The sequence below is a fragment of the Cynara cardunculus genome, assembly GCF_001531365.2.
Source record: "Cynara cardunculus var. scolymus isolate 2C chromosome LG 3, CcrdV1, whole genome shotgun sequence".
In the NCBI taxonomy this organism is placed as follows: Eukaryota; Viridiplantae; Streptophyta; class Magnoliopsida; order Asterales; family Asteraceae; genus Cynara; species Cynara cardunculus.
The window spans coordinates 2,053,779-2,077,861 of record NC_037530.1 but is presented as its reverse complement, the minus strand read 5'-3'; the positions used below and the strand labels follow the sequence as shown (position 1 = coordinate 2,077,861).

Here is a 24,083-nt window from a genome sequence, read left to right as displayed (position 1 = left end):
TAAACGTTAAAAGATAACATCCAACAGTTAACTGTAGAACAATTTTAACTGGAGTTGACGTGTTTAATTATTCATGGTAATTGGGTTGGGCTTTAGATTGGGCCTTCTAACGGACTGTCATGGGCCGATAATTTGGGCTTTATGGGCCTAACTTTTTGGCCCATACTTAGGGGCTGTTTACATTTCTGGAACTCGAGTTAACTCGATAACTACGCTACCATATAAAAGATCAAAATACAGTTTGATTCGTTTAGTCACTGTTAGAGATTCAATCCAATTAGTACAATAACTTTGTGATCTCAAACAACAAATATGATGAGTCTAACTGTTCATATTAATGTGAATTTTAAACAGATTAAGAAATTATGTGCTTTTTTTAATGTTGAATGTTTGAAAAGTGAAATCGGCCTAAACAAGTATGAAAATTTACCTTTTTGTACCAAAACAAATGTCACAATTAAAAAAGTGACAGACTTAGAAATATATAACTATTTTATTTTTTAATTAAATAAATGATGATTTTACCCCTTAATAATGAATAAGTAAAATGATTTATCGTCTCATAACTAAGAACGAAATTTGAATATTTTGAAAATGAACATTTACTTCAGAACAAACCAACATAAATGCAGACATTTATTTTAGGACACAGTAATTTTTTTGAAATGAAGTAAAATTAATTACTTGAATATATATATATATATATATATATATATATATATATATATATATATATACTTGGGATCATATGAGACCAAGCCTTTTCCGTGAAATCCGTAAGACCAATTTTCAATCCTTGGATTAGATCTACAATCTCAATATTCATAATCACAAATTTGCCACGAGACTTCTCAATAATTACAAAATTGCCACCGTGCAATTTAAATCATTAGATCATTAGTTTATAAAGTTGATCAATGAACATAAATTGGTCTTACGAAAAACCTTTGGTCTCACGTGAACCCAACCATATATATATATATATATATATATATATATATATATATATATATAACCTTTTGAATAATTAATATTAAGTAATTATACTATAATTTATATTTTTAATGATATTTATATATTAAAAATTGAATTATTTGTTTTGTTTCTAAAATCTTTAAATCAAATCATATTTCATTTAATAGCTCAGAGACTTGATGATTTAAAGTAAGGGGTTGTTTGTCAGTTGCTGAATGGTTTGGTGCAAAATGATTAAGTGGTAAGAATGATTAAGAGGCTTTCATGATATAGTGCAAAATAAAATATAATTGTTTGATAATTGTTACAATGAAACTAGAGCGCTTAATGGTTAAAGAAGACTCATGATACAAAATCATTCAGAAAGTTTTAGAACCATTAAGAGACATAATTTTTTTTTTCTGTCAAACAAGATTCTTCTCTTAACGATTCAAATGTCGTCTCTTACTTAGTTAATTTTTTACTTTAAAAATAATTTAAGAACCAAATTATTTAAAACGAAAATATTTATTGGATTTTTTACAAACTAAAATAAAAATTAAGATCTTGAATGGTCTACACAGATAGGATATGTTGGCGAGAAGCATGTGATTGCAGCTCTCGTATTATGACGTGGAATTCACCTTATCCAAAACACACCATGCAAGTCTTACCTAACGTGTCACTGAATCAGGAAGCCACGTCAACATACTCCACCCTTAAGGCACTTTCTCTTACAAATTTCTCTTTTTACCCCTGTTGATATAGACACTATCATAAATAACCCTCATCTTTTCATCTTATTATATAAATAACCCAATTACGTAAATATTTGACATTTTTCCCATTTTATTGCTTAATAGTATGTGGTATTTTAGTATAAAAATTGGTCATTATATATAATTAATTATAATTTTTATTTAATTTATTTTTCATATTTACGATTCAGAAAAAAACATGATGTACAATGCGAATGCATTTAAAGTCATCTGTTGAATTACATATCAGTTATATTCCTGGATGAACGAAACATCTTCAAAACAAATTATCTTTCATTCGGGTACACAGTTTCATCCAAACCATCAATTAATAAACTATAATTTGATAATTTATTTAAAGGGCAAATTGCATGAAAAGTAGCGTACTTTAACTTGATTTTTATTTTGAGTAACATGTTTTCAAAACATCCATTTTGGTACCTAAGACGTAAAGTTTTAAACATTTAAGTATCCGGGTAACCGGTTGAAGCATTAACCGGTTACCATGCTAATGTGTGGAGTGATGTGGTATCCAACTCAGTATTATTTGCTGACATGGATATTTTAATCTAAAATTAGTTTTTACGTGTATGTTATTTTATAGTAACCGGTTAATTCTCCAACTTGTTACCCGGGTACTTAAATGTTTAAAACTTTACATCTTATATATCAAAATGAAAGTTATGAAAATACGTTATCCAAAATATGAATCAAATTAAAATATGTTATTTTTTTTCATACAATTTGCCCTTATTTAAAATATCCTATAAATAGTATATTATCAGATGAACAGATTTAAATTTTGAAGTTCTTGGATTAACTATTTTTGAAAAGTATGTCCAACATGGTCTTTTTTGCACCAATCATGCAAACGGTGACGATACGTCATTATGTTGTCAGTTGTGATCGACAATTTTTCTGCATGACAGATAAACCATTAAATGCATTTACTGATAAGGTTATACATAAATGTCTACTACTAATGTTTTGTCGTTCTATTTACGATTGCATATGCAACTTGAATTCAGTTTTTTGAATTTTTTTTCATTAAAAAATTATATACAGTGGTGTGGGTTCAAAGGGGGGCCCTAAAATGGAGAACTGAAAACCTGCCATCAACCATCGATCAGTTTAGTTCAATGGTTATCAATAACATAAGCAGTTACATTTTTCCATACGTACCTCCACATATACAACTGTGGTACATTTGAATATGAAATATCTGCTTTTTAAATCCAACGGTTGATATAGGATTTAAGGTTCTCCAATTTATTGAGGTTCTCTTTCGAATCTCCATCTTTTTTCGTTGTTCGAGGAGGAACCCTGAAAACTGGAGAACTGGGAACCATTCATCAACCATTAAATCAGCTTTTAATCCAATGGTTATATTTATTTGAATCATCTGGTTTTCTTAATTCATCCGTTCACGAAGATTCTTGATTCCTTGTTCTCCACTGTACGAGTATTGGGAGGTTGTATAAATTATATCTAAAATATATTAGGTATTTTGTTTATATTATTATTTTTTAATTAATAATGCATTAAAATGTCAAAAATTATACTGGTTAGATATACCTGTTGTATAAAAATGAAAGTGTTAAATAAATCTACAAATTGTTTATGAAATTTTATTGTTCGTGATGTGTAGTCATAAACTTTTAAATAAAAATTTGAGTAAATTGACTAAAGGACTTTTGGCCTAACGGTATCGTAGTCTTTAGTCTCTTAGAAGGTCAGAGATTTAAACCTTAACAAATGTAAGTAGAGTGTGTAAGCTTATTTGTTATATAAAAATATTATATATTTAAAAAAAATTGAGTAAATTATATTTTTGGTCCCTGTAGTATGTCTTACTATCAACTTTAATTCCTAAAGTTCTTTTATTATATTGATGATTAATATTATTATAATTCCATTTCGATTTTGGTCCCTCTCACTATCCACTACAAAAATACCAATTACCTTAGTGGCATTTTGGTCTTTTTTTACTACTTTATTTTTCATTAAAATTATATATATATATATATACACACACACACACACGTACAGACGTCACACTCACCTTTTCCAGTGCCCCTCTCTTCCTTCTCCGACCACCACCACGCGTAGTATGACAAGCCACATGTGATAAAGTTTTCGCTTTCTACCGCATTTCCCTCAAGTGGGCTACTTCAAAACCTCGAGATACAATCTAGCAATCTCCAATTTACTCCCGACTCCATACCCTGGATCCTAAATGCAAACAAACACACATATCTTCATTATTTGTATTCACCACCCACACAACTTGCACAAACACACATAGCCTCCATTATTTGAAGTCGGATATGGGTTTTTGGAATTTTGGGTTATTGAGGTGTTAGATTTGGATGTCGCAGAGAAGATGACCAGGGGGTGGATTAGTATGGGTTGCTGAGGAGGTTGTCGGATCGTAGAGGCAGCATGGGTAGAAGAAGAAGAGGGGTGGTAGCAGAGTAAGTTGGTTTTTCGCATCGCCAACAAAGGGCTACAATCACACTCAATACTCGGGACAAGATAGAGAATAACGGGAGAGAGGAAAGGAATAATATACCCTTTTATTATAAAACTATATGCTTGTGTAAAAATACCAAAATACCCTTGACTTGACAAACAGTTTTAACGAAGATAGTCAAAAAGACCAAAACCATAACAAATTGCAAACCAAACTAACAAACCGAAGTAATAAATAAAGTTCATGGACAAAATATGATAATAGAAACATTCCCCAGGGACCAAAGATGTAACTTTCTCTAAAACTTTTAAAAATTAAAATAAAAAACCAAATTAAATTCGGGAGAGAGGAGTGGTTGGTTAAAGTGACAGCTAGGTCTGTGACAAAGGCTCAGAATAAGAGCTGTCATTTCCAAAAAGGCGGTTGCCGACGTTGCAGTAAAAAAAAGCGGCTGTCATCGTAGCAAATACGGCTAGCAGCCACAATCTGAACAGGGAGCCTTTGTTCCGTTTTCCAGCTCGGATTCCTCCAACTGTCTCTCTGTCTGCCCATCTTTTTGTAACGGATAAGATTATTATTTTAATATTTTTTTAATAATATTAAACGGCACATTTTGTATTATTTGTATATGAGCAGAATACCTGATTTCTTTACCAACTGAGCTATACATTAAAAGCTGTACATTTTTTTAATTATTTCTTGAAATAAATTACATGAAAATAAAACGTATTTTGATCCAGTTTTTGTTCTTTGAAATGTACTTTCAAAACTTTTATTTTGGTATTTCAGATGTCACACCTTAAAACATTTATATATCTGGTTTACATACGAGAACACAGTAAAAGGTAACGTACGTTGGTTTACAAATTTAGGAACTTGAAACGTCAGCTTCAAGAGTGTTCGTCAATCCATCAGCCGTATAATTTTCATTAGCACTATAAACGATGATATTTTTGTCCAAAAATATCAAGACTTTTATTTAAATTACGTAAAAGGAATCGTTGGAACGTCGTTTGAAATTAAAAATTTAAGCTAAAATGCGAGAAATGACAATCTATTTTCATAAATTTCTTTATTATAGCATTGTACTTTCGTTTTTTTATTACAATATTGTATTTTCAAATTAATTTTTTATTATTAAAACATTGTATTTTAAAATTCATCCATCATAACATTTGTCGTCACCACCCACCAGTTGAAGTTGATGTTCACTAGACACTTCTATTTCTACATCACAACATATTGTAAGTCCAATAACTTCATATCAAAATTTTCTCTCAATCCATTGGCGTACTTCTTAGCAGTAAACTTATCAGTTTAAAATGTAACAGGTCACCCAATGCTATAAAATAAATCTTGCTCAAGTTAACGAGTTGAGTTGCATAACACCAATGTTCGACTCGACTCGTTCAAAAGCTCGATTAAACTTTACGAGTCGAGTCGAGTCGAGTCGTGCCATTCGACCAAACACTTTTTCGAGGCATACATATTTATACGTTTATAAATTATATAATTATAATATAATTCATTGGGTTTGAGCAAATAAACGAGTTAATTGATCTTGACGTCAAGCTCAAGACCAAACATTGAAAAAATATTTGAGTTCGAGTTCCAGCCCGACTTTGAACAAATTATTTTTAGCTCGAACCTAATACTCTTTTTTCGAACCGATATCGATTAATCTACTACTCGACTCGATTCATTTACACCTCTAATACAAGTACCTTGTGGACCAAAAATGAAACACTAGGAGGTTGTTTGACAGTTGCTGAATGCTTTGGTGTAGAATGATTAAGGGGTTGTTTGTTTACCTCTTAATAGTTCTATTAAGAGACAATCTCTGAATTGTTAAGAGGTGAATATTGTTTGGAAAAAAAAAGTATGTCTCTTAATGGTTCTAAAACTCTCTGAATGATTTTGTATGATGTGCCTCACTTAACCATTAAGAGCCATAATTTCATTGTAAACAGTTACAAAACAATTATATTTAATTTTGCGTTATATCATGAGAGCCTCTTAATCATTATGATCACTTAATGACTCTGCATAAAGTTATTCAACAACTGCCAAACAGCCCCTAAATGATTAGAATGGTTAAGAGGCTCTCATGATATAATGCAAAATAAAATACAATTGTTTGGTAATTATTTACAACGAAATTAGAGTACTGGATGGTTAAGAAAGACCTAAGATACAAAATCATTAAAAAGATTTTAGAAGCATTAAAAGACAATTTCTTTTTTATCAAACAAGATTCATCTTTTAATAAAACTATTAAAAGATAAATAAACAACGGCTAAGAATTAAAATAATAAAAGACAAAGAAAAATGTTTGACCAATAATATGAAGTCAAACATACGGATTGATGTAAACTCTTATAGTCAATATTGATTTAATGAAGCTCCTTTCTCTTTCTCACACTACTTCTGCTACGTGGCATGTTCACATTGGAGCAATATTAATTTAATATTTTAATGTTCTTTTTAAGCATGTATTTTAATATTTTTTTAATTAATTAAATATAAATTAATCATTTTCCATTAATTAAAATACCCCTTCTTTCGGTTTAGCATCCACATAGGAAGTTTCACCCCTTCTTAAACGGTCTTTATCGTAGTATTATTTATTTTTATATATTATTAAAAAAATAAATATATATTCATGGTAAATAAATATTAATTAATTATTATTGGTCGGTAAAAAAAAATCTTATATCAATGTGATGTTTGACTCAACTATAACTTAAGATTGGGTTAATGTAAAATCAGTCTATTTTTATGATAAGACCCTTTTTTTATACATAGAACTTGTTAAAATGCTGTAAAGATAGAAAAAGCTAAAACTTTACAGTAAAAACACTGTGAAAGTTACCTTTAAAGCATTTTGTATTTTGGGTCTCCCTTAATCATTTACCGTCCTAATTTCATTGTAAGCAATTACCAAACAATTATATTTTATTTTACACTATATTATAAGGGTCTATTAAGTATACAGACCACTTAATCATTTTGCACCAAACCATTTTGCAACTGTCAAACAGTCCATCAGTTTTTATTTGATCAGGTCATATTAAAATAAAAATATAGACAATTATTTTAGAATAATTAATATTTTTTAAATAATAAAAGATATTTACGGCTGCTATTACACATATAAATATGTGCACGGATTCACCAACCCATCAACGAATTCATTTATTGGAAGCAAGAAGGAAAAAGTGGTCTTACAAAACCCCTCAAATCCCTCGCCCAAATTCATTCTCGAAGTCAATCGGCAAAATCTAGAGCCTAATTCAATTTCACGGCGAAGATTTTCAGGCACTAAACTTATCGAAATCCCTATTTATCGGTTGTCGGATCGATTCAATTTTGATGTATCATCAAGACACCGATTGGGCGATCGACGCCGCGGCGGCGGTAGCGGCGGAGTCTACGTGGTCGAGATATGAAGACAAGTTGTTTGAGGATGCTTTGGTGATGTATCCGGACGACGTCGTTGGACGGTGGCAGAAGATCGCTGATGCCGTTCCAGGTAAGACGGCGGAGCAGGTGAGAGCTCACTACGAGGTGTTGGTCCACGATTTGCTTCAGATTGATTCCGGTCAAGTTGAGTTACCGAGTTATGCTGACGACGATGGTGACGAGTCGTTTCTGAGTTGGGATCCTGAGTTGCGAGCGAGTCAGATCTCGTTTGGAATGGGGAAAGGATCTAAACATGGTGATGGTGAAAGGAAGAAGGGGACTCCATGGACGGAAGAAGAACATAGGTACGTTACGCTTGATTACTTGTACATTTCGATTAAACCTCCAATAAATCATCAAATTTCAAAATTAATTAGTGCATTTTGTTGATTACGTATCTAATTATGGCAAATCGGTGTTGGATTTTGATCGGAATCACTTTCAATAGGTTATTTCTGATCGGATTGCAAAGGTACGGCAAGGGCGATTGGCGGAGCATTTCGAGAAACGTGGTGGTTTCAAGGACGCCGACGCAAGTCGCCAGTCACGCCCAAAAGTATTTCCTCCGGCAGAATTCGATGAAGAAAGAGAGGAAGAGATCAAGCATCCATGACATCACCACCACGGCGGAGACCATGGCGGTGCCGCCACCTCCACCTACCAATTTCCACGGAGGAGCAACACCACCACTGGGGTATGAACGTCAACAAAATTTTGGGTACCCTATGTAGACTATAAAATTACAAAATTGCCCCTAGATTTCTGTGTGTATATATATAAATATCTTTATAGATTATAGAATTAGGAAAAAAAATTACCCACCCACCATAATTTGTATAGTTTTTGTTTTCTTTTGAAGATATATGATAAGAGGCTTACTTTTAAGGGTTTGCGTTTTCAAAGATGATTGCCATTTTCAGAAATGACAGGGCTATATACGTAATTTTACATATTCTTTCATATATCAGTTTCAGTGCACACGCATATACATATATAGAAAGTGAACCATTCAAAGGAAAACTTTTAAAAAGAAATTGAACTTATCGATGGTTATTAGAATGTTTTTCAGTTTTTCATTTTTTTACGAATTTTATTTCTACTTGACTATATATATGTATGTTTGTGTGTATATATATATATATATATATGAGCGATCAAATGCAAACCACCCAATTTATACAAACCGTGCAAACCACTCTCATCCGTCGATTTCATTGTTTAATATTATGAATTTTTTTCATGAAATTGTTTAATCTTGTGAAATTGTTTCATATAAGACTTATGAAGTTGTTTCATATATGGTTATGAAATTGTTTCATATAATAATTAATGAAATTTTAATGAAACTGTTTTATGTATTTTTCTAAAATTAAAATAATGAAAATGATAATATCCATGATTAATACCCTCCAGAATGAAAATGTTTAATTAACCTCTCATAAATTACAAAAAAATGAACAAAATGAAAAATTATGATTGGTTGAATATGGTTTTCACGGTTTGTACAAATTGAGTGATTTGTATTTGATCGTTCCTCTTTCTCTCTCTCTCTCTCTCTCTCTATATATATATATATATATATATATATGAAAAATCATGTGAGAAGTTAAACATTTTGCGAGAAAACGAGAAATTTCGATATTATATATGATTATACTTCTTGGGGTGTCTTTGATCATATATAATTGTCTATGTGTTGTGAACGGAACATGTATTTAATCATATATGATTAAACTTGTGTATTATGTGTGTAATTATATATGATATAGAATTTTCTTAGCTTCCCGTAAAATGTTTAGTTTCTTATTTGAACATATCCCCCTCTCTCTCTCTCTCTCTCTCTCTCTCTCTCTATATATATATATATATATATTCAATAGTGAATAATGAAGGAATCATCGCGCTGTAATGGAACATGGTGTATCAATGTCTCGAAGATACGTGTTATTTGAACTTAAAATCCTCCAAACTCAAGATTTCGAGTCTTGCGGAAAATCGATAAAATAAAAAGGGTCGAATCTAAAGATCGGTTAAGGTTAAATATTGTGAGAAGATAATAACGGAATGTTAAAGCAAGGTTTATATTTGAATCATCTAAAGATCTTGAAAAATCAATTTAAAGATGCAAATGTGAACCGATGTTACATATTATTATTCATATGGATTCACATATGCATCTTTAATTGAATTTTTTCAATAATTCATATATGAATTTTATCTTAACTTTTTTACGATATTTAACCTTGTTATTTAAACATCCATACTGAATCCAAATAAACTCCCACTTATATGATGTTTAAGCCATCTTCCTATAAATTTGCTAAAACACATATGAAACCATTTTAAATTCCCAAATGCTTTAAATTGAAGTTAATAACAAAAAGGGCTTCAAATAATATGAACTTATTACTAGAGGTGATGATTTGCAGGTTTGAGTTGGATCTGAGTTGGGTCTAACTTGTTTTTTGTCCAACGGGTCTAATATTGTAAATCTAAGTCCTTTTTTCGGGCTTGACAACTTGCCATTGTGCCCTATAAACATGTCAGGCTTGCTCACAGGCTAATAGACCTAAAAAGTGTAACCCTTATTTAGCAATTAATGAACAAATATAGATCTAAAAAGTAGAAAAAAACATCATTGCAATTAAAATTTTAAGCAACTAAAGTGACACATGATCTCAACAAGTGGAGAAAGAAATGAAAAACAAACAACCCCTAATCCTAGTCCATCCTTTATCACATGGTTCATATTTTGAGGGCCGGAAGCGATTTGTTAGCAAAAACTATTCATCTTTTAGTAAAAACAAACAATCTTACTGTTTCAAATTTCAGACTTCAGATTTCAACACCTCTTAAAAAACAAACACCATCCAAATCATTTACTGGATCAGTTGATACACGTAAGTTAGTCCAAAAACCCACGATTACCGAATAAAATAAATAACATATGACATAGAAGATAAAATGATGTTGATGGGCATTTTGACCATGGGGATAAGTCTTTTGAGTCATGAAAGTGAACCATCTTTGGCTCATTCCACCATTCACAATCAAAACCTCCTTTTCTTCCCTTGTAAGTACTACAAGATTTGGTAGTTGTTGATTTTCATGTTTAGTTGTTGGATTCAATTAAATTTCACTACATTTCGTATATCTTGTTTTACGTCGTTTTCATTATCTACAGTCTTTTTGTTTCTGCTGTATTCATTTTCTATACGCAACGCCTCCTCTTATTATACTGACTACGTGTATGCATGTGATTTATATTATACTGACTACGTGTATGTCTGTGATTTATTGGCCACACGTTTCTTGTCAAGTCGTTTGCATATGATTTTGTATGGTTATGAAATTGTACCCTGCAATCTGTGTGATTCGTCACTATCGTCTTGAAGGGTGCGTATCTATACGTACATGCATATGTATTCCACACACTCGTGTGTATCTGTATACAGTGGGAGGTTCAAACGATTACATTATTCACATAAGAAAAACAAAAGAATATATGTACTGCGTGTTCCAACTCGCCATTAATTTTCCAACATTTTAAAAGGGCGTAAAGTTTTGTTGAAACAACTTTGGACCTTCGAGAATAACATTACGTGTCTCTGTAATAATGACATTACTTCTTTTAGGAAAAAACGTCATAATGCTTTGTTTTTTGTACGGCATCTTGTTTTGCGGTTCTCGTTCTCACACATGTATAGATACATACATACATACACGTGCATGTACGTACCCCACACATACAAACACACACACATATGTATTATAATAATGAATTTCTTTTATATCCATTTTACATGATAAACATGGTTTTAGTCTATGTGACATCATTTAATTTCTATCAGACATTTTTAATTATTAAAATTTTAAGGCAAATTGCATGAAAAAATAACATACTTTAACTTGATTCATATTTTAGATAACGTACTTTCAAAACTTGCATTTTGGTACCTACGATGTAAAATTTTAAACATTTATGTAACCGGTTGAAGACTAATTTAGATTAAAAAAAGACTATTTTCAGATTAAAAAAATCCATGTCACTAATCACGTCAACAAATAATACTGAGTTGGATACCACATCACTCACCATATCAGCATGATAACCGGTTAATTATTCAACTGGTTACCCGAGTACTTAAATGTTTAAAACTTTATATCTTAGGTACCAAAATGTAAGTTCTGAAAGGTGTTACCCAAGATAAATATCAAGTAAAAGTACATTATTTTTTCATACAATTTGCCTAAATTTACAATGTAACTTGACACAATTCGACCCTGAGGTTATCAATGGTTGCAAGATCTATGATTATTGATTAAGAAGAGTATGGAATAGGAAAAAAAAGATGAATGTTTGTTTCACAAATTCAGCAAGAAAAAAATGAATATTCCTTGTGGTTTGCTGAAAATTTCTATTTCCGTTCTTATGGTTTTGAAAAACCGAGAGTCTTACCCGGTAAGTGAGGGCAACGACTTTTACTGTGGTAGCTCTTACTAGGTAAATTTTTACATACGATTCCGTTTTGGTGGACTAAAGTCTTACCCGGTAAGTAAGTGGTAGTGCAAAATTTTACCGGTAAACACTTACCGGGTAAGTGTTTGGTAAACGGCCCCTAAGACAAATTTCGTCACATTTTGGCTTTTGTAAGGAATCGTAACCATTTTAAATTATCGAGGAAATGGTTAACACGGTAAAAGTGAATAAAGAAAGTTGCAAAAATATTGAATAAAGAAAACGGAAATCTTATTTTAGAGGGAAAAGTGGAAAACCCAAGTAAGAGTAATTATCGCCTGACATGATTAGGTTATGCCTTGAGCCCATCTTCGATCTTTCGAATAGTCGCTCTCTTAGCACGAAAAGACGCATCCAAAATACCCTCAAAGATACTGGTGTTAAAGACACTGGTTGGAATCGATTGAGTTCCAGCGTTGGCACTTCCAAAGGTCGAAATTGCCAGTGCTGGTTCTTTAGCGTCATTATTATACTGAAAATGCACAAGTCCTTTGGGGAACACAAAAATATCTCCTATTTCTAGACTTTGTTTAAAAAGCGTGTTACTGGTATCCACAAACCCTACTTGGAGAGTTCCCGAAACAAGGAACATAAGCTCAGAAGCCCGAGGATGGATGTGGACCGGATTTATGGATCCTGCAGGGAATTCAAGAACTGCATACGAAACGCTTTGTCCAACAAGTGCTGGGAACTCGTTCATGCTTGCTTTCAACACCCCAAAAGTACTCGGGTACTCGCCACCCACCAGTTGACGCATTTTTGTGAAAGTGAAGTAGTTGGCATCGATGGTGGTGTTTCCTGTGACCACAAAAGCAATCAGGATGTCAGGGTCTCCGACTGTTACCGAACAAAGTATGGCAAATACAGCTAAAACACAATATATTTCAGGTTTCGACATCATCGCAAAATAATGTATTCAGTTTGAACAGGGTTTTGATTTTTATAAGATTGGGCATGGAATTTAAGAATCCTTTTGGAAAGTACAATGTTGTTCATCAAGGTGGTTTCTAGGAAATTATGTTTATTTCCATTGTAATTTTCATAAAATACATTATTTTTGTGGCTTTTTTTTTAATATTTTTCTTGTATTTATATGTTTTTTTTTTAATTTTAATGTATGTGTTTATTTGATAAATTTAGAGTTGAAACTCTTACTGTTTGGCTTTATTAACTACGGACAGATAAAAATTTATTGTATCAAAATTCTACATCATTCTTGTTTCATCAGTAAAATTTAAGATATATCATATCTGAAAAACACATTCAAGCAGATGAAGTTTTATTTGTTTATATACTGACATAGCTTGATAAATATCAGAGATACTGAGGTTTGAACTAGGAGTGTGAACGATACGAGACAACTCACGAGTTACTCGAGATCGACACTCGACTCGAATAGGCTCGGCTTGAACTCGAGCTCGACTCGACATATTAACCAGTCGAGTCATGCTACCCAATACTCGATTCGAGAAGCTCGTGAGATACTCGATTATTTTATATATAATTAGTTTTAAAGTATAATCAGTTTTTATAATAAAATTTGTAAAATATAAATAATAAAAATGTCTTACATTTTTAGATATTTAAATAAAATTATGCATTTTTTTATTTTAAAAATTAATCAATTATTATTTTTATTAAAATCAAAATTAAAAGAAGATAAAGAAAAACTACAAAAAAAAGGTTAATGAAATCGTCCCACATTGGAAGAGAGATGGTAAAGAAAAAGAGAAAAAATGTTATAAAAAGAGAGGGGTGAATGAAATTTTTAATTTTGTCTTTTTGATGAAAAAGTTTAAAGTCGATTTCTTTAGTTTTATAAAAACTAAGAGAACGCATTTAAGTTTTAAAATTTATAAGAGAAAAACCCAAAAATTTCATAAATTTCAATGGGTGAGTTTGATTCGAGTTCGAGTCCAAGCTTGATTTGAATTGCAGTTTGAGCTTGATTTGAGCTTAGTTCGAGCTTGATTCGAGTTCGAGTCGAGCTTTGAGTTTCACTACTTGCGAGTTTTCCAGTCGAGTTCGAGCTTGGAAACTGGGTTTCGAGTTGAAGTTGAGTATAGTGATACTCGAGTTCGACTTGCATCATGTAAAGGTAAAAAAAGCCGAACATTTACAACAAAAACACTATGAATGTTACCTTCACAAGAAAAACACTGTGAATGTTACATTCACAGCGTTTTGCTGTGAAGCTTCAAGTGTAAAAAAAAGGGTCTCACGAAAACAATTTGACAACGATATCCATTGATACCAAACGATATCGAATTTAGAAATCGATATATAAATTGACGAACACGAACAAAATATATCTTAAATCAACATCGAAATTTATTCACCAAATCAAGAACAACATTGTCGATGATCAAGAATCAGAAACACAAGAAACAGTCAAGAACCCGATCCTAATTAGCCCGAAAACCCCGATTTGATCTTCTGAATCGTAGCAACATCCGTCTTAAACGACAATGCCAACACCTGATCGTCGATCGTCGAATTGAAAACAGTATTCGGGACCGACACCGTCCCGGCACTCGCGCTTCCGAACGCCGACAACGCTAGAGCCGGAGACTTGGCGTCGCTATTGAACTGAAAGTGAACAAGTCCCTTGGGGAACACAAAGATATCACCTTGTTGAAGTTTTTGCGTAAAAAGCTTATTGGTCGTGTCGACAAACCCGACATCCAACGAACCCATGAGCACAAACAAGAGCTCGGAAGCCCGTGGGTGGGTGTGCGGTGGGTTAACCGAGCCGCTAGGGAACTGGAGTACAGCATAAGAAACACTTTGACCGTTAAGAGCCGGGAATTCAGCCATGGAAGCTTTCAACACCTTAAAAGTGGTCGGAAATGGTGCACCAACGAGTGAACGCATTCCGGTGAAGGTGAAGAAGTTTCCGTCAAGCGGGCCGCCAACATTCGGCGGCACGATGAAGTCGGAGAGGATATCGGGATCTCCGGCCATCGATAACTGCAAAATGGCATATGAAAATGAAAGTAGCAAGAGAAATTGAAGCTTTGACGCCATTTTTGAAGGTAGAAGAAGGTAATAAGGTTCTTGTTTTCTTGAAGGCAGAAATGTGAAGATATATATAGTGATAGAACTCCATGAAACAAACCAAAACCAAAGGATATGCCTTATTCTTGTAATTCTACATCAAATATCAGTATCGGTTTCATTGGACGCCTAAAATGTATAAGCGTTATAATATTATATTTTGTACTGCTTAAGTTTATACGACCACAAGGGTGGTGTCTGATTGGTTTGAGCTTGGGCTCCGAAGGTCAAAAGTGTCTGGAGGTCCCAGTTCAAATCCAAGGAGGAATGAAAATCCCCCTATGGCCATAAAGGTTCAAATGTGGCGACTTGGGGCTAACTGCAAAGCACAGGTGGTCGCTCTGGGATTAGTCGGCTCGCGTAACGGGTTGTATATAAAACGTCATATCTAAAAGTGCTACAATAAGTTTTTGAGCGTTTTAACAAGTTTTTTAGGACGTTCTTAAAATATAATGTCTTATTAGTTATTGTATAAGACGTTTTTGAGAAGTGTCCTATAAATTCATCTGTTTATAGGGTGCTTTTTCAAAATAATGTCGTATAAAATAGCTAATACGGTATTTTGTTTTAAAAACGTTCTAAAAAACTTGATAAAACGTCTTATAAATTTATTGTAACACTTTTATATAAACTTGGCGTCCTATAAAGCAGTCTATTAGTAAATTTTACGTTCTATAAAGCAGTCTATCATGACGTTTATATAAATTTGGTGTCCTATAAAGCCGATTCTGTTATCACGTTACGTTTACACGTCTGGAAAGCGATTTTTTTGCCATTTTTGAACAAATAGAACAAGAAATCTTGTTTACTTCACCCAGATGGCTGTATCTTGTTCATCAAAAACAAAGTTAGAACCAGTCAAAAAACGAAGATCTTTCTCGAGATTTCTCGATTTTTCGTTTCGTTATGATTTCGTTCGTTACGGAAGTTCATAGAAATCTCAGAAGAACAAATCGCCGGCATGCCTGTTTTCTTGTCCCGATTGTTATGCTACTACTTAACGGTAATATTATAACGACATAAAAATGACAATCGTTGTGGCCAACGACCCATATATAAACACGAAAACCCGAGCCTAAAACAGCATACAACGTAACCACTTTGTACATTATCAGTTTCACCCATGGCTCTCACCTTATTGGGACTACTAGCCGTAGTTCTAGCAATTTCAAGAACAACGGTTGCGGACCCTGATATCTTGACCGATTTCATAACCCCGAATACTAGCTCGGTTGGAGCCTATTTCTTCACCTATAGCGGGCTTAGTGCGTTCTATAACCCGAACCCAAAAAACTTCACTGTCATTAAAGCTTCGATGGCCGAATTCCCGGCTCTAAACGGTCAAAGTGTGTCCTACGCGGTCCTCCAGTTCCCACCAGCCAGCGTGAACCCACCTCACACGCACCCTCGGTCTGCGGAGCTGCTATTGGTGATGTTGGGTACGCTCGAAGTGGGGTTCGTTGACACCAAAAACGCGATATTTAACAAAACGCTTCAGGTTGGGGATATGTTTGTGTTTCCGAAGGGACTTGTTCATTTTCAGTATAACCGGAACCATAATCAATCCGCGATTGCAATCTCGGCATTTGGGAGCGCGAATGCGGGTTTGTTTTCGGTACCCAAGAGTGTTTTCACTACCGGGATTGACGATAACGTGCTTGCTATGTCGTTTAAGACGGATGTAGCGACGGTTCAAAAGATCGAAATCGGACTTAAGAATTAGGTGTTTGATTATTTTGATGTATCTGTTTGTCAGCCTTAGTATTTTCTGTTCGACATGGAGGTTGTGATGTACGAAAATAAAAGAATCGACGTACCAAAAAGATTTGTTTGATATATCAGTATCGATGTCAATTTAAAGAGAATAAATATAATCAATCTTTTTGGTTATAAATAGGTTATAACCCCGTTTTTAAGCAGATACGTTTGATCATCTCAATCTAATAATTTGGATGAATTATGTGTGATCCCACATTAGTTGGGGAAGAGAACGAAGATTGTCTTATAAGAGACTGAATACCTTCTATGTCAGACATGTTTTAAAACCGTGAGTCTAGATGTGGTCAAAATGGACAATATCTGTTACATTGTCTGGGATGTTATAAAACCCTTGCAGATATGAAAGAATCCATGCGGACCCTCAAATTGTGAGGTTATTTGCGATTTCAACCAATGAGAGAGTGACACGTGTCATTTCGTCATGATTTTAGTTGTCATTTTCTACAAAAATGAAAAAACGTGTTCATTTTCTCACTTCCTTTACATGTTTCTTCTGGTCATTCTCGAGATTACCCGATAGAAATCATAAAAGATAGAGTAAATTACGGTTTTTGTCCATGTGGTTTGTTAATAATTTATCTTCGTCAATGTGGTTTAGAAATTGTGATTTTAGTCGTTATGGTTTGCAATTCATTGCTACTTTCATCCGTAGACTAATTCCAACATTTAGGGACCGTTTACTCAAATACTTACCCGGTAAGTGCTTATCGATAGGAGTCAATACTATAATTTATTTTATCATATAAGATTGTAGTATATTAAAACGGTATCGTATGCAACAATTTACCCGGTAAACGCTTACCCAAGTAAGAGTCCTCACAATCACTTACCGGGTAAGACTCTCTATCCTTATCATCGCTCTTACCAGTTAATATTTTCAGCCTTTGCCATGTGCATTAGGTGAGGAAAGTTACCCTATCAACACTTATCGGGTAAGTATTTAGTAAACGGCCCCTTAAGTACAAAGGACCAAAATCGTAATAAATTATAAACCACAAGGATTGAAACAACAATAAATTGTAAATTATAAAGACAAAAATAATAATAAATTACAAATCATAGGGATTAAAATCACAATTTATAAACAACAAGGACGAAAATTGTAAATTATAACAAACCGAAGGAACTAACTTAAGCCTTGTTTGTCTTTCATAAAAAAAACTCTTATCAGTCCCTTATGTATGATTCGTTAATCAGACTGTTTGTTTTTTTAATTTTTTAGAGGCAATTATGTCATATTTTCTTAATGATCTGATAAGAGGTAAACCAACATCTTATTTGCTTCTTATTGGTCTTCAAATTCTCAATAACGGCGTTTCTCGATCGATTAACCGTAATCGATCATTTCTCTCAATCGATCTTTACCAAATTAATTATCACATCTCTCCATTAATGTATTTTAATAGGATGTAAATATGTTAAACACCGTTAATAACATATTTTCGCTTAAATGAATGTTAATTATATAATTTAGATGTGAATTTCATAACGATGATGAATAAATATGTGAAATTGTATAAATTTATCTATAAATTCAACACTATAATTTTTAATGAGTAAAATAGACAATTTAAACAAAGTCAGACGTTTATCAGTTTATAAAAATTAACAATATTATTGATTCAGATTTCAAACCTCAACACCACCTCTTATAAATTAGAAGTGAAATAAAACTTTAGACTTCAACACCTCTTTAAAACAAACGTTACCTTAATTTACTCTCAAAAGATAATGGTTTGAAGGAAGCCAACAATTGGAAATAGGGACTGAAATTATAAAAAAACAGTTATTAAAGGACCTTTTCAATAGAACATACAAAGTTCAGGGATGATTTCTGTAATTATCTATAAATAATAACATTCCTCCGTGAAATACGAAAAATCAACCCCAACGATTTCAGACGAGCGAAGTTGCAAAGATCTTCGATTCGTCTCCACCAATTTGAAGTTTATAATTACAGCTCAAGAAACACAGATATATAACAAACTATGTATCATCCGTCCAGAGGTGGTGTTCGTGGCGGTCGGGATCGTAAGTGCAAACCACATCTTTGCTTTTTAGGGTTTTGAAATCAGTAATTGCCTTAGTTTGATGTATATTCTTGTGTTTGTGTATGTATCTACGCAAAAAATTTCTGTAATTAAACGATGAATGCTTTTTTGAATCGAATTGGTATTAGAACGATATATTTGGGATGATTATGTTTGAGAATTTGGTCGTTTTGTGAAAGCATGGGACACTGTACAGAAGGGTAATTGCAAAGTCGTTTATCTCAAGAATTCTGAAAATAAGATTGTTAATTGAGATATGAAGTGTGTGAAATATGGAATTTAGGAATAGTAATACTGTAGTTAATTAGGATGTTCAAAACCAATCAGGTTTGTGGTTCATTCTCACCTTTTGTTTTTATGCTTGCCTGTTGCCTGATACAAATCTGATTGGATCATTGTGCTACAGCTTTAGGATTCAATATTTCTCTTTCTTTCTTTTTTATAATTGGCTTGCATTACCCCTTTGTAAAATGATGGTAAGACTTGTTTTATAGTTATAATCAGTTATATAATTGTTCCTTTTATATATGGTCTAGTTTACTTGTTCTTTCTTCAGTTTAATTCTTCCCACATTCTGCTTGAAATCAGAATTTATGTATCAATGTAATTAATTAATCTATCATTTCATGGTTTACTATATTACACCATCAGTTATTATGTGAATCTAAGCAATAAGTAGCACTGCCAGTTGCCACAATGATGTGGAGAAGATTTACTGCATACGTGCATCATTGCAATGAAGGTCAAGGCCTGTAACCTAGAACAGAAGGATCAACCTGCATTATTTTGTTGTTTTTTCACATGTGATAGCCACGTCACTTCATTAGGAAATAAGAACGGAATGAAAAACATCCCTCTGTACGATTTAGACATGAAACAAGATTAGAGTTAAATGCAGCTGCATTTAGGTCCATGATGTGTTGCTTTGTTGAACAAGTGAAAAATCTATTTAACCACTTGGGTTGTGGTGCACCGTGCACTGGTTAAAGCTCAGGGGGATGTAGTGGAAAATCTCATCTTCCCGGGGTTCAAATTCAGTCCCTGCTAAATCCCACCTGGTCATGGAGGTTCACCTATGATGACTCCAGGTCATTGGTAGTCATCGAGGGGATTAGTCGGTGCGCGTAAGCTGGCCCAGCTACCCACAGTTACCCCAAAAAAGTTCTATATATAATTGGCATTGTTTCTGTCTGATTATGGTTCATTTGTTGTTATTTAACTTTTGAATGTAGCTCCACTTAGGTCCGTGAATAGTGATGTTCACTTAAATGCAATGGCTTTTTGGACTTTTGGCTTTTAATCAACTGCTACTAATTTCACATAGAGTTATAGATGCAGTTCTTGTGAGACTGAAGGAGTACAACATAGTAGAGAAAGAATCGTGTAAATCATATATGAACATGATGTATGTTACTGTGCAGAGTTTAGCTGGGATGATGTGAAGGCTGATAAATATCGAGAAAACTATATTGGTCACAGTCTCAAGGCTCCTGTTGGGAGATGGCAGAAAGGTTAGTCTCTTCATTCTTTATAAATATACTAGAATGGTACTCGCACAATGCAGCGAGATACATCTCGATTTTAATGTTCTCTTTTATTCTTTGTCTTGGTCGATGTTATAATACTTTTATGTGTTTTTAAGAAAACAATAATGATTATTTTTGAATAAAATATAAATTTGAAGATATCATAAAAATTTGAAAAAAAAATATGAATGTTAATATTAAATCAACTATTTAAAAGTTCTCATTTTTTATGTATTCTTTAATTTTTTTTTATAATTTAATTTAAGTTCAATGATGAAATAATTTATTTTTGGTTTAATAATATAACATTTTATAAATATAATAATTAAGATAATTATAGTTTAGATTTTTTATATTTAAAGTGAGATGTTTATTTTGTATTTGATTATGTTTATCTGCAGTTAGTTACACGAATTCAGATATGGAGCTTTAATAAGTTGTATTTACGCACAATCTACTTGTGATCTTGACTTTTAAGTAATATGCATTAATAAATAGTACTTTACGCATAAAAAATGATTTTTAAGAGTTTTTGTCAAATGCTTTATAATATAGTATAGATATGACTTCGTGAACTGAAAGATCAAGGACATTCTTTAATTTGATCATGAAGGGAATCAACCCTGCTTAAGTTAGCTGATTGAAAAGTGTGATACTTTATGATGGCGTTGGCTTTATTTCATTTATCAACCCATGTTACATTTCAGTCGATAACCAATCTGTATATTCAACGTGGTTCGACGTAATTTATGTTACTGGGTCTGAGTCAGACGTATTTTTTCCAATTTGGATATTTTTTGAAGATTGTAATTGCTCTATTGGTTAGTTCTTTGCTTTTTGTATGTGAGGTCTTGTGTTCGAGTCTTTTATCCCAATTTTTTTCCAGAAACATAATAAACATGAAATTAAAAGCTATTAACCATGAAAATGATGCAAATGGGATTCAAACTCGCGCCTGGAAGGGGAGAAAATACCATGCAAGCCAACTTTGCCAAGAGAAACTTGTGTTACTATTGTAGTTTCAAGAAGTATATGGTTGCCCCAACAAAATAATACGGTGGCACCTTTGACGATCTTAAAAAAATTTACGCTACGACAGAGGAACAAAGCGTAACCCGTGCCACCGTATGCACCATAGTGGGTCCGCCTTGGGTTGACCCTGTGGTGTGGGTGCTGGTCAAGCTAACTGGATTAGTTTGGATCATGGGCTGTCTGGGCTCCCATATGTCGTACTCTAACATATTCCCATTCGTGGGTTCGATATTTCTAGTACTCCTAAGAAGATTAAATAACAGTAATAAGGTAATAAAAATAAATTGATTAACATCCAACAAGCATTACGGGTTTCCTTGCACAATCCTCGGCTTCTTCCCTTGGGTTCTCTCTTTTAACCTTTTTGGGGTTTCCGTTAATATATGCTTCGTATTTAACAGGGAAGGATCTACACTGGTATGCTAGAGATAAAAAATCTAAAGAGGCAGATATGGAGGCTGCTAAAGAAGAGATACGAAGGATTAAGGAAGAAGAGGAGCAGGCTATGAGGGAGGCTCTCGGTTTAGCTCCTAAGCGTTCTGCAAAACCGCAAGGTAATAGACTTGATAAACACGAATTTTCTGAACTTGTGAAACGAGGCTCTACGGCAGAAGACTTGGGAGCAGGACATGCTGAGGCGGCTCATGTTCAGGGTCTCGGTTTTGCCAAGTAAGATTCTAAACCAAACTGAATTTCACTCTTAGGGTGCATTTGGTACGCGAGTTTTGACAAAACTTGTTGTCTCCTTCTATGGCTAAAGTTGTCTATGTAGAGTAATTTATCTGTATAAATTGGGAATGTTTTTATTTGAGAGTGTTTTTTCATAGATGGAGGAGTTTAATTAGGAGGGGCAGGTTCAGAAAAAAAAATTGGCTTTCTGCACAAAGCTCCCCATATAAGCCACTTTATGTATTATTAAGCCACTACTAAACGGTCATGTATAGCTGACAAGATAAGTTGTGAGTCTAATTAAGCTCATTTAAGCTGCTAACAAACAGACCCTTAGACTGAGACTGGACCTTAGTGGGACAAAAATGCAGTTACTGTCCCGCCCAAAATAGATTGAACAAAAATTAGGGAGATGGGACAAGAGGTAAATTACTAAACTACCCATGTCAATTTAAACCTTCTAAAATTCTTTCACCCGTCTATCTCGCTCTCATCAGTTAAGTCTCGTCCGTCGTATGCCTACTAGTGCAAGGCGTTCTTTAAACTGTACCGTTAATCTAATTTGCAAGTTTTAAATTGGATAGAAGGCTAAAATCTAGAAGGCCTATGGGTGCTTTTGGTATCATGACAAGACAGGACATAACAATTGTACATTGTTTGGTTAGACAAGACTGGTAAAATGACCAATTTACCCTAATGAATTGCTTATATTATTTCTATATTTTGATTAATTTATGTAATTTATTAAATTATAATAAAAGTAATAATTTTGTAAGAAAATATATCATTTGAATGTTTTCGTCAAGACAAGTAAAATGACACCAAAATATGAAGTTTATGTAAAAAATAGTTTTTATTTATACCTTTTCTATATTATTTATTATTATTAATATCTAATAAATTACTTAAATTAACCAAATATAGAAACCGTATAAAAATATTTTGAGAACAATAAGGTCAAAGTTTAAAGAGCATAAAGTATGATAAATAAAATTTAAAGAATGCATAAAATGTTAAGAGGGAAGCGTATTTGATATTTGAGTAGAGAATTAGGTTTTACTTTGAGGGTATATTGGTAAAATATAGGCGTGTTCCACCTTTTTTCATGGTGTGAGGGTGGAACATGTCTGTACTTGTTTGTTCCACATAAAAGTCATGCCAAATGTGGAATAATAATCTCTATTCTGTCATGTCCAGTGTATTAAACCATCCTAATTGATACTCAATCCCCCCTCCCTCTCTTTCCGCAATGATAATTTGAAACCGAAAGGATAAAACCTGAAGCTTCATGTTGTTATGATTTTATATCGCAGGGCACCTAAAGCCTGGGAAGAGTCGAGTTCTGCACAACCCACCGTAACGATGGAAGCGCCAAAAATTACAAATGTGCCTGCATCTCCGTCTACAAGAGACGCCAAGGAAGATTCAGAAGATGAAAGTAGGCGGAAGAAAAGGAGGCGAGAAGAGAAGAAACACGAAAAACACGAAAGACGGGAAGAGAGGAAACACGAGCGTAGAGAGAAAAGGCACACTCACGAGTCAGACGACAAAAGGAAACACAAAAAAGACAAGGACAAGCGACGACATAATTCCGACTGAAATTTCATGTTATAATGTACGATATATCGACAGACTATGTTATGGGAAAGTTCTAAGACGGGTTTAACTGGAATGGATTGTGCAAATCGTGCGGATTTGAATTTGGATTTATTCTTCTCGATATATGTTGGAACCTTACTTCTATCTATAAGAGCCCTTTTGAAAAGTAATGTGACGGATTTCACGTATTCTAACGGGTATCTC

At 33.3% G+C, this 24,083-nt stretch overlaps 5 protein-coding genes across 5 annotated transcripts; 3 read left to right on the top strand and 2 right to left on the bottom strand.

Moving 5' to 3' along the window:
• The first annotated feature begins 7,380 nt into the window (after window positions 1-7,380).
• On the top strand, window positions 7,381-8,549 carry LOC112509734 (transcription factor SRM1-like). Its single transcript, XM_025114847.1, has 2 exons — window positions 7,381-7,952; window positions 8,096-8,549. The coding sequence occupies exons 1-2, from the start codon at window positions 7,558-7,560 to the stop codon at window positions 8,376-8,378; spliced, it is 678 nt and encodes a 225-aa protein (XP_024970615.1). The 5' UTR covers window positions 7,381-7,557; the 3' UTR covers window positions 8,379-8,549.
• Window positions 8,550-12,458: 3,909 nt separating this feature from the next.
• On the bottom strand, window positions 12,459-13,064 carry LOC112508585 (germin-like protein 9-3). The gene has a single exon (XM_025113255.1). The coding sequence runs from the start codon at window positions 13,062-13,064 to the stop codon at window positions 12,459-12,461; it is 606 nt and encodes a 201-aa protein (XP_024969023.1).
• Window positions 13,065-14,575: 1,511 nt separating this feature from the next.
• LOC112510529 (germin-like protein 9-3) lies at window positions 14,576-15,199 on the bottom strand. The gene has a single exon (XM_025115979.1). The coding sequence runs from the start codon at window positions 15,191-15,193 to the stop codon at window positions 14,576-14,578; it is 618 nt and encodes a 205-aa protein (XP_024971747.1). The 5' UTR covers window positions 15,194-15,199.
• A 1,133-nt stretch (window positions 15,200-16,332) lies between these two features.
• On the top strand, window positions 16,333-16,970 carry LOC112510555 (germin-like protein 9-3). Its single transcript, XM_025116019.1, has one exon. It carries the CDS (start codon window positions 16,347-16,349, stop codon window positions 16,944-16,946), a length of 600 nt encoding a protein of 199 aa, XP_024971787.1. The 5' UTR covers window positions 16,333-16,346; the 3' UTR covers window positions 16,947-16,970.
• Window positions 16,971-18,885: 1,915 nt separating this feature from the next.
• LOC112510425 (multiple myeloma tumor-associated protein 2 homolog) lies at window positions 18,886-24,045 on the top strand. Its single transcript, XM_025115834.1, has 4 exons — window positions 18,886-19,033; window positions 20,475-20,564; window positions 22,013-22,280; window positions 23,594-24,045. The coding sequence occupies exons 1-4, from the start codon at window positions 18,991-18,993 to the stop codon at window positions 23,877-23,879; spliced, it is 687 nt and encodes a 228-aa protein (XP_024971602.1). The 5' UTR covers window positions 18,886-18,990; the 3' UTR covers window positions 23,880-24,045.
• Window positions 24,046-24,083: the final 38 nt, after the last annotated feature.